General features: G+C 44.4%; 1 protein-coding gene and 1 pseudogene across 1 annotated transcript in view; one reads left to right on the top strand and one right to left on the bottom strand.

The window, feature by feature from the left end:
* The window catches only part of LOC105997878 (keratin, type II cytoskeletal 2 oral-like), a 17,014-nt gene extending 12,865 nt beyond the window's left edge, over positions 1 to 4,149 (top strand). The window contains 7 exon segments of the mRNA XM_013032422.1: positions 386 to 554; positions 1,002 to 1,166; positions 1,271 to 1,396; positions 1,935 to 2,155; positions 3,292 to 3,326; positions 3,752 to 3,814; positions 3,863 to 4,149. Coding sequence (XP_012887876.1) covers positions 386 to 554; positions 1,002 to 1,166; positions 1,271 to 1,396; positions 1,935 to 2,155; positions 3,292 to 3,326; positions 3,752 to 3,814; positions 3,863 to 4,149 — 1,066 coding nt within the window.
* Positions 4,150 to 10,018: 5,869 nt separating this feature from the next.
* LOC105997877 lies at positions 10,019 to 10,510 on the bottom strand (annotated as a pseudogene).
* Positions 10,511 to 11,008: the final 498 nt, after the last annotated feature.

Raw genomic sequence — 11,008 nt, 5'->3', positions numbered from 1 at the left:
CTTCTTGCTTCTGCATCTGCTTTTCTTCTGCTTCTGCTTTTTCTGCTGCTTCTGCTTCATCTGCTTCTTCTTCCTCTTCTTCTTCCCCTTCCCTTCTCTTCCCCCCTCCCCTTTCCTCCCCTTTCCTCCCCTTCCCTCCCCTTTGCTCACCTTCCTCCTCTTCCTCTCCTCCTTCCTTCCTTCCTTCTTTCCTTCCTTCCTTCCTTCTTCTTCTTCTTCTTCTTCTTCTTCTTCTTCTTCTTCTTCTTCTTCTTCTTCTTCTTCTTCTTCTTCTTCTTCTTCCTTCCTTTTTCCTCCTCCTCCTCCTTCTCCCTCCTTCTTCTCTTTTAACAGGGAAGGTAAGAGCCCACAATTAGAAGGTCTGGGGGAAGGACTAATAGGAAAGATGAAAGCTAGAAAGTTTTGTGGGTCAGGAGGGAGCAGGAGGTCATTCCCTGGGTTTCTGACTTCTCTTTCAGGATGTAGATGCAGCTTACGTGAACAAGGCTGAGCTGCAGGCTAAAGTGGACAGCCTGGTAGATGAAATCAACTTCCTGAGGACCCTCTATGACATGGTGATTCCTTGGTTTGCTAAGCAGCAGCGAATCTCTGTTGACATCTTCTCAAGCATAGCTTTGGGGACTGACCTGGCCCATGGGGAGGGACTCTCCTTCCCTTAGCCCATTTTACTCCTCTAGTCTGGTATTACTAGCCTGTTACTTCATAATACTTTTCCCTCCTGTGCTCCCATGGAGACCTATACAAGCAGGCTCACTGGCTGATGTTTTCAAGTTGACAACCTGAGTATCTATGCAATTTCACTTTCTTCTAGCCTTCTAGACTTGCCATTCTTTAGATTGTAGCCAGATCTGAAATGTAAGCTTATTTTTCTAATTGCCCCCATTCTTTAGCTCCCTCCTTGGGGGTAGGGGGATATCTTTGCCAGTAGAGGGTTCGTTTTTTACCTCCTTTGGGAGGAGGATGGGAGACATTGTCTTAATGACCATCCGTGTTCCCTGCAGGAGCTGTCCCAGATGCAGAATCATGTCAGCAACATGTCTGTGGTGGTGTCCATGGATAATAACCGCTGCCTGGACCTGGACAGCATCATAGCCGAGGTCCGTGCTCAGTATGAAGAGATTGCCCAGAGGAGCAAGGCGGAGGTTGAGGCCCTGTACCAGACTAAGGTGCAAATCCTTCTTTCCTCTCAAGGTCATCAGGACCCAATGAGCTTTACCAAGAGTGTGCCAATTCTTTGCCAAGTCATGTTGATGAGTTTCTCCTCTGTTAGCTTGGGGAGCTGCAGACCACAGCTGGCAGGCATGGGGACGACCTACGAAGCACCAAGAATGAGATCATGGAGCTCAACATGATGACCCAGAGGCTGCGGGCAGAGATTGAGAATGTTAAGAAGCAGGTGGGTCTCGACTGAATGGAGTGATCCTGGTGAACTTTTGAGCTTTGGGGAGGAGGAAGAGCACTGGCTGGGCTCCTCTGCCACGTGCTTTGTCTATCATTTCATGGTGTCAGACTCTGGGAGCTTCTGTTCTCCCAGATGGTCCTTCTGGAGGCTTGATTTCTTGGAATGCTTCCTTAAAGGAGAGATGGCTGCCCATTCTGCTCTCTCTAGCCCTCAAATATTCAGCTCTCAGCAGATTCTGCCTTCAGTGGAGCTCTTCGGCATAACTTTCATGACTGCTTTGTATCACAGGAATGACATGATCAGTAAGAGAGCCTCCCAACAGCAAAGCATTCCTGTACTAGCTGAGTTAGAAGTCGATTTCAGAAGGCCAAGGATGTGTTTTTGCCCATTTCAACAGTGACTTGTTTTCTGAGCGTGTTCCAATGGGATTTCTGAGGAAGGGGTAGGAGGGATGCTGGATGGAGGAAGAGATCTCAGGAGCAATGAGATATTTGTTTCCTACCATAATTTATCTACCCTCTCTCGGTCCCAGAATGCCAACCTGCAGACATCCATTGCAGAAGCTGAGCAGCGTGGTGAGATGGTTCTCAAGGATGCCAATGCCAAGCTTCAAGACTTGCAGAGCGCCCTACAGCAGGCCAAAGATGACCTGGCTCATCTGCTGCATGACTATCAGGGGCTGATGAACATCAAGCTGGCCTTGGATGTGGAGATTGCCACCTACCGCAAGCTCCTGGAGGGCGAAGAGTACAGGTGAGGGGCCAAGGCCAGTATTCTCTAGACAAGATTTTTTTTTTGTGTGTGTGTGCATGTGTGCACATGTGTGCACGTGCACAGGTCCTGGGGCTTTAACTCAGGCCCTGGGTGCTGTCCCTGCAATTCTTTTGCTCCAGGCTAACACTCTATCATTTGATTAATTGGAGAGAATAGTCTCAGGAACTTTCCTGGTTGGCTTTCAGTCTGGATCCTCAGATCTCAGTTTTCTGAGTAGCTAGGATTACAGACACTGACACTTGCCTGTCAGATAATATTTTAAAATATCTTTGCTAATGACCTAAAGGAACAAGTTGATAAGGAGAGGATTACCCAGACAACCAATGTCTAGGACTCTCCTGAATGACTGTTAAACGTTTAGGCTTCTAATCAGTCAGCATCATCTAATTCTCCAGTTTATCAAACTATCAATATTTAATTACAAACAATGTGCAATGTGTTAGGAAAAGGGCGTTGGGTTTATGATGTGTGTTATAGACTAGGGGTATCTACCTGAACTTTTGAAGCTGAAAATATTCTATACATATTCTGTCCAATACAGTACTCCATTAGCTGCTTGAACATTTGAAATATAGCTAATGCAACCAAGAAACTGGGAACTGTTTTTTTTTTGGGGGGGGGTGGAGAGGGGAAGAATGCCAGTCCTGGAGATTTGAACTCAGGGCCTGGATGCTGTCTGTACCTAAGCTTTTTCACCCAAGGCTGATACTCTACCACCTGAGCAACAGCTCCACTTCTGGCTTTTTGGTGGTTAATTAGAGATAAGAGGCTCATGACTTTCCTGCTCCAGCTGGCTTTGAACCATGATCCTTAGACTTCAGCCTCCTGAGTAGATAGGCTTATAGGCATGAGTCACAGGCACCCAGGCTAATGCAAGAAATCTTTAAGATGAAGGGAAATAGGGCAGGAAGATGGAAAGATATAGTAATGAGAGTACCAGAAATCTCAACTTTGGATCATCCCTCTTTTCTGGGGAGATGGGGAAAGAGACTTGGAATAGTTTTCCTTCTCCCAGGAACTTGATCCCCCCTAAGGCACATGGAGATATGTGACTCCCGAAGTTTTTGGTTATTGACCCACTGTAGAAATAACTCCCATATTGTATTCCTTTTCAGGATGTCTGGAGAGTACCTGAATTCTGTGAGCATCTGTAAGTAGCACATTTAAAACCTCCCTGGGCTGTAAAACGAACAGCTAGAAACATCCCTACTGACTGAGCTTCAGGGGAGAAAGCCTGATTCATCTAAGCCTGAAGTCACCTGACTGCAACCAGGGTGTTAGCCACTGACATCTTCTGTCCCCAGTATAGGCTGAACTATCTTTGGGGCCAAAACTTAAACCTTCCGCCCCCTGCCCCATGTTTGTAGGGTATGTCCTAAGTTGGAGAATCAGAAATTTCTGTGGGCACTTCTGGTTCCTGCTTTTGGACAAGGATGCCGGAGAACCAGGCTCACACTTCTTAGTTGCAAATTAAGGTCTTAGAGAAGCCGAGCTTTATCTAAGTCAAGCAGGGGACACTGTGGTCATTGATCTCCACCTTCTTTTCTCCTAATTTGAGTGTATGCTCTCTTGTAGCAGTGGTCAGCAATATCACCAGCACGAGCAGCAGCTCTGGAGGTTTCCGAGGAGTCAATGGCAGTAGCAGCAGTGGCTACAGAGGAGGAAGCAGCAGTGTCGGCATCAGAGGCAGCAGCGGTAGCAGCTATGGACAGGACAGCAGTAGCAGGAGAAGTGGGGGCAGGGCCGGCATGAATAGCTACCAGAGCAGCAGCAGCAGCGGCAGCAGCAGCAGCAGCAGCAGCAGTGGGACCAGGCTCGGCAGTGGAGGCAGCAGGTGTGTGAGCCAGCGTGGAGCGGGCTTTGGCTCTGCCTGCATCCAGACCTCAGTAGGCTACAAGTCTGCTTGTGGAGGCAATAGCAGTCGCCACTTCTCCCAGATCACTACCAGCTCCAGCCAGCAGTGCCCCAAGTGATATCCCAGGCCAGCCCTCCACATCCACCTGCTTCCCTCCCAGCCTGCCTTGACAGGTCCTACTCTGCTTGGCATGATCAGGTGCAGACATTTCAATTTCACTTTTCCTCAAGTTTCCTGGAGAAGGAGCTGAACTCGTAACTCCTCCATCTCCAAGTTTTTTCTAAGCCAAGGAAGTCTGGCTACTAGTCTGGGATTAGAAGCCCCCGTGATGGAGCTCACTTTGGACAGCAGCACTTTAGTCCAAGCCTACCTTGCAGCCTGGCCCATGTGCATACTGGGAAAGGTTGGTTTAAAGATGGCATCTGCTCAAGATTTCCACCTGAGGGGACCAGGGCAGAGGGTAGAAAGTCCATCTCCAGACTGCTGGCCCTTGGGGAGCCCTTCTTCAATCTGGGCATCATATCTTTATTTACCTCTGTCCCCTTTATCTCCTGGGTTGTGGAAATTCTGATAATGAGTATGTTGCACTTCCTTTTCTCAATAAATTGCACTGGATGTAAAAGTTGGTGTGTGACTCTTACTTAAAGACCAACCAGGCCCAAAAGTAGAGGGAAATCAGCTGTGGGTGGTGGTCTTCCAGAAGTCAGGAGTGAGTATAAAGGGCAGGGAATAGACGTGGTTTCTCCTTTACTCAATTGGTTGGGTTCTTATGCCAGAGTGTGCATGGTGTTAAAGTGGGAACCTTCCCACTCCCAAGGAATTTATCTCAACCATACTCCACCCCCTCTCCAGGCCTCCATAATCCAATCTCAGAAGCAGAGAGAATGTAGCTTGTCAAGAGAATACATTCCACTGGGGCTTAATAACTTTGCTCTGTCTCTACCTAGCCAGAAAACAAATTCTCCTTCTGCAAACAGCTCCTGAGCTCTAAGGGAGTCAATACATAGCATCCTCTTTTTCCCTATACAGATTCTAAGCCAATTAAAACAACAAACAAAAGAATGAACAAATGATGGGCTGGGGATGTAGTTCAGTGGTTGAGCCCTTAGCTTAGAGCAGTATTCATGTGCTTAGCATGTATAAGGCCCTTAGTTTGATCTCTAGCAGTATTAACAAAGAAGAAGAGAAACTAAAAGTGCAATGCCTATGCACATTTGATCATAGAAAATAATATTTATTGAAATGAACTCCACAAAATGGAAACAAGAAGTTTTCTTCTTTGATTCTGTTTTCGTTTCCTTTTTGTCTTGTTTGCTCATGTATTTGGAGAGAGTAAGGGGGTTACAGAAATAGAGGGACAATGGGTGAACCAACGCATCAGTGGTTTTCATTAGGCACTATGTTGAAAGTGAACTATGCAACTTTTGGGTGGGGATGGAAGGGAAAAACAGAGAGAGCAAGGGAAGGGGGTACACTGACAAGAAATGTACTCATTACTTGACTTAGGTAACTATAATCCCCCTGTATATCACCTTTATAGAAACAATAAAAAATAAGTTAAAAAGAAGAGAAGAATGAACAAACACAGATTCAATGTTTCCATTATTGTTGACATGAAGATACTAGAGAGGCTTTGGTAACATAGGTCTCTTATTACTGGATTTTAGGAATGGGCCAGATTCCCCATCTGGGTACAGACAGCACAGGGCAGCATTTAAGGAGTTCAGACTCCTCTCAGCACACAGAATAGCAAAATGTAAGATTGCTATGGTCAGCCAGATCCTAAGAGAGGAGGGCGAGACATTGCTCTGCACACAAGCCTCTTCCTTCAAAACACAGCTATCAGGAAAGAGAGGGTGGGCGTGTTATGCTAATGTAGCTAACTCCAGCTGGATGAAAAATTAGAAATGGGGACAATGCTTGGCTACTCTACTTCCAAAAATGGCTCATCTGTTCTCAGAAAGTTGATACCAAAACCCAGGAAGGGTGATGGAAACGAGGCAGCTATCAAGAGAAACAGGAAGGACATATTTAAGGAGATATTTAAGGTTTGTGTTCATTTTCCCATCTCTTAAACCAATTCCAAGTGCTTGCATTTGGGTCTGGAAAGTTCTGGCTTGCACTTTATTCCAGATTATGTTTACTTTCAGAAGTGAGATAGGCCTGGATGAAGGAGGGTATCTGCACATCTGCTTTATGACTAAGGAGAATTCCACAGCCTGGACTCCATATATCTAAGTCTTAGATGGGTCTAAGCCCTAGATGGGCTGCAGTCCATCCTGTCTGATCTCCAGAATTTAGCAGCCCTGGTGTGAAGACGTGGAGAATATATTTTCAAGTTTAGTTTGAGAGGCCACAAATCCTTGCTCATCTTTTCAAGGGATATGAGCAGGAGCTATCTCCCTTCTAACTTTCACTACTTGCCTTTGGCGGAACTGTCTGGATAGTAGGAACAGAGGCAAGTAGTTTATATACTGTTACTTTTACTGGCTTTTTAGTCAATTGCAAGAACCCACACCAAAAACCATGGACATGCTTTGGGAGCCCTGTTCTACCTGATGCCTAACATAAAGGGAAGAAGCTGAGCACACTGGCTCAACAAAACTCACATTAGGAGCAACAGGGTTTGGGAACAGTCACACTTCAGCCTCTCTCTCTCTCTCTCTCTCTCTCTCTCTCTCTCTCTCTGTGTGTCCTGGTTTGAACTTGGTGCCTATGTGCTGTCCCTGAGCTTTCTGTGCTCAAGGCTAGTGCTCTAGTATTTGAGCCATAACCCCATTTCTGGCTGTTTGTGGTTAATTGGAGACAAGAGTCTCGTGGGATTTTCTGCCTGGGCTGATTTCAAATGATGATCCTCAGATCTCAGCTTTCTTAGTGTCTAGGATTACAGGCATGAGCCATCAGTGGCAGGCTACACTTCAGTCTCTATCCATCTGTTTCATGTGAATAAAATCTCAGTCTCCAGTGCTATCTCAGGACCCCGCTGGGGGAGACCAGCTCAGTGAAAGTTGTGTGGTTAATTGAAGGGTATTTAGAGATGAATAGAGAGAACAGAACTTCCTTCCCTGCAACAGGAAAGAACATTGGACTGTTCACATTCCAAGGCAGAGTTCAAAGCAGATTTCCTTTACAACTGTTGTGAGGAGGGATGATGGAGGAGGGAACCAAATGAGGTAGTGAAAGCCTGAAGGATACTTGAACTGGGGGAGAGAGTGAGCCCAGAAGGACAGATTGGAGAGCAAGCTCAGAGCAGACCTGGGAAGGAAAAAGTGTCAGACAGCATGTAAGAAGGGCAAAGGAACAGAGTTCAGGTGTCCAGACTAAATCTAAGGAGAAGTCCTGGACTAGTACCATGTTCCATGTTATTTACACAGGCTGAGACCAGACTGTGTGTCGGTGGAACAGAACCACAGAAGCTTCTAGGGTGATGCATTGTGTTTGAGGCTGAACTAGGGGCTGGGGAAGATGGGGCCTTTAAAAGTCTGTGAGAGACTAGCAATTCTGAGTTTTCTTAGTCTTTCCAGAATCCTTCAAGTCCATTTCCCATTGGGAGAAAGAACTTGGGGACCATTTACTTTTCCAGGCAGTCAAAGTAGGTAGAGTAGTAGGTAGAGTAGGTGTTTTTACCTGTGTGGAATGGTCACAGGGGGATAAGAGACTTCTCAGACTGACATTCTGAAATGCTACCAGTTCTGTCTTTAGAGCAACAACAACCAAAAGCACAAATCCATCTCCCAGTAGCCACTGCTCTGTATTTTCCATCCTTATTCTTTATTTTTTTAATCCTTCATTCTTCTTCTTCTCCTTTCAAAGTTCGTTTTCTAGGTTATAGAAACAAAAATGCATAAAATTTAGCCAAATAAAAAAGATATGAACACACACCTATATATTTCATAGGGCATATAATCTATAATCTATACTGCTTTCCTAACCTGATTTTTAGTGAGTCTATTATGCTGTTACTACTGTCTAGACACTGTGCCAGGCCCAAGGATGCAGGGAATACAAATAGTTTCTATACTCACAGAATTTACATATAAAGAGACCATCATTTTCTTTTTTAAGTGCAGACTCAAATTTTTATCGAAAAGACTTTAATTTAGGAAGTCAAACTGAAAGAATTAAACAATGGCAGTTTTCTTCTTTCTTTTTTCTACACCTATGATGTGCATGTTTTCTGGTCAGTAATATTTTATTTAGTAAAAAGCTAGAGAAATGACCATTAGGGTTCCTTGCATCCTCCTCTTACTGGAATTGTGTAAGAATAGTACACCACCATTTTTCAAAAGGGTACTGAACCCAGGGCCTTGCACATACTAGGCAAGTGCTCTACTACTGAGCTACATCCTCAGCCCTGCCCTAAGAAAAATTTCTACAGGAAGACTAGAGTTAAAACTGCAATTGATCGGGTGCCGGTGGCTCACGCCTGTAATCCTAGCTACTCAGAAGGCTGAGATCTGAGGATCACAGTTCAAAGCCAGCCCGGGCAGGAAAGTCTGTGATACTCTTACCTCCAATAAACCACTAGAAACCTGGAAGTGGCCCTGTGGCTCAAGTGGTAGAGCACTAGCCTTGAGCTGAAGAGTGCAGGGACAGTGCCCACCCCCAGAGTTCAAGCCCCATGACCAAAAAAAATTGCAACTGAAACAATTGCAAGAGGAGAGAGCAAACTCTCTCCCCTTCAACCAAAAACCTAACAAATTGGTTTATACAGAAAAGATCTTAAACAAAGCTACACAAACACGTTTAACATGCTATAAGAAAAGGGCATTTCTGGGGCTGGGAATGTGGCTCAGTGATATAGTGCTTGCTTAGCCTGCATGAAGCGCAGGGTTCTATTCCTCAGTACCACATAAACAGAAAAAGCCAGAAGTACAGCTATGGCTCAAGTGGTAGAGTGCTAGCCTTGAGCAACAGAAGCTCAGGGACAATGGCTAGGCCCTGAATTCAAGGACTGTCAAAAATAAAAAAAGAAAAGGGCATTTGTTTCCATGTCTTTCTATTTGATACATAACATGTATCAATTGGTAAAACAGTGATTTCAATAAAAAAGCTTTTGTCTTCATAGAAGTATCAAGTAAAAAAGGCACACATTGTCTAATGATTTGATATTTAAGTAGATGGTAATAAAAAATCTGTATTTCCCCTAGTATTCATCTATATTGTTTTTAGAAATGGTAACAGTAAAAAAAGGCTTTTCTAGAAACATCTAGATGAGACCACAGAGGTTATAGATTAGATCTACTGTATTTCCCTTAGCGTTTATCTATAAATTATTTTTTTCAGAAATAGTGCTTAAGAAAAAAAGGGCTTTTCTAGAAACATCTATCATGAGATCACGTCTAGAGATTACATGAGGACAATGATAGAAATAACTACAAACCCAATACCAGAAGATGAATTTTCACTTGTAGCTTTTGGTTATAGACATCTTTTTCAGTGAATTCTTATCGCCAATACTTCCCAAACAAACTTAACAAAACACATCTCTCCCCTTCCCCCCCCCAAAAAAAACTATCCTGTTTATAAGTATCTCAGATAAACCCTTCTAATTAGTTAAAAACTCCATCCAGGAGGGCCCCTGGGATCAAATCACTTACCCATGTGATTTCTGTGAGCACAGAGGTTGGTACAAACCCCACCTATGGTGCTTGGGACAGGTAGGGTTTGTAATGGTATTGCTTTCCACGGTGTTAATACAGGAACTCATATGCCAAAGATAAAGGGTCTCCTAAGCGGAATGGTAGTCAGATTCCCATTCAGGAAAGGTGGTTACTTTGGTGGCAGCACTAGGGTTTCTGAACATGGCAGTGTTTTAGGAGAAGGCCTCTGGAGGGTTAGGTCTACTGTCAATACTCAATATTGGTGAATAGCTGCAGGACAGGGCTCATTCTTCCCAGATAGCCTCCTATCACCATATAAAACAACATTATCCCAGCCTGTTGGGCCCACAACATCTAGAAAGCTCCCATTTCTGGAGGAGAGAGCTAGTGCCCAAAATCATTCTGGAAAGTTGGTTTGGTAGATGTTTTGCACAAAGAAGTCACCACTAAATCGCTGCTTAAGTCAAGTCCCCGGCCTTCTTTTTCTGCTCGGTAGTCCAGAAACATCTCTTTAAAGGCCAGAAAGTCTGTGAAGGTGAGCAGCATGTCCAGTATGTCACCAGTGATTTCTTCTTCATGGTATTTTAACGTTGCAGTGAAAGCTGCCATGTTGAACTTGGGAATCCGCTTCAGCAGCTGCTCTTCAATGTATTTTTCTATCGAAGAAAGATACTCACGAAAAATTGATGTGTAGGTGGTTTTATCCTCTTCCGAGTTTTCGAATTCCTGGTAGTATTTGTCCATGAAACTTCGCTGCAGTTCCTGGAACTTGGTATCCACAACTATGTCTTCTATGGATCCAACCACAGCATCAAATTCTGCATCAGATGCGGAAGAGGTGGACAGCGCGAAGATCTCTTCCTCTGCGGATTCCATCACATCTCCTGTTGCTGCCCCCTTTCTGGCATGGTGAGTAATCTTGGACCAACCTAGGCCCAGGCTGCTGCTTGCTCACAGTCCAGTGGAATCTGTGCCAATGCTAACCATGGCTCCATCTGCTCATCATCTCCAGTTTGGCCCCTGTTACTGACTTCTAGGTACCCCGCCCTGCAACTGGTCACCATGGTGAAGATCATCATTCTTAATGACTGCATAATATTTACTCATATGAATAACACATTTTGATGGGTATGCTATTTCTACTTTTGATGGGTATGCCATTTCTACTTTCTTCTCCTATATAAACAACTTTGCAACGAACATAGTTGTTTCTGAACCCTCAATATGGAATTGCTGGGACACTTAAGAGTTTTAAGAAGTGATGTGAACTTTATTTGTGAGTACTAATACATACATTTACAATGTATGTATCAGACTTTTGTTTCTCCAGTTTTAAGAATACTGTAGGGTTATTTTTGAGAGTTTTCATGGTCT

Source organism: Dipodomys ordii, unplaced genomic scaffold (genome assembly GCF_000151885.1).
Source record: "Dipodomys ordii isolate 6190 unplaced genomic scaffold, Dord_2.0 Scaffold155, whole genome shotgun sequence".
Lineage (NCBI taxonomy): Eukaryota > Metazoa > Chordata > Mammalia > Rodentia > Heteromyidae > Dipodomys > Dipodomys ordii.
Note: the sequence above shows the minus strand (reverse complement) of the source record. Positions and strands in the feature narration are given on the sequence as shown.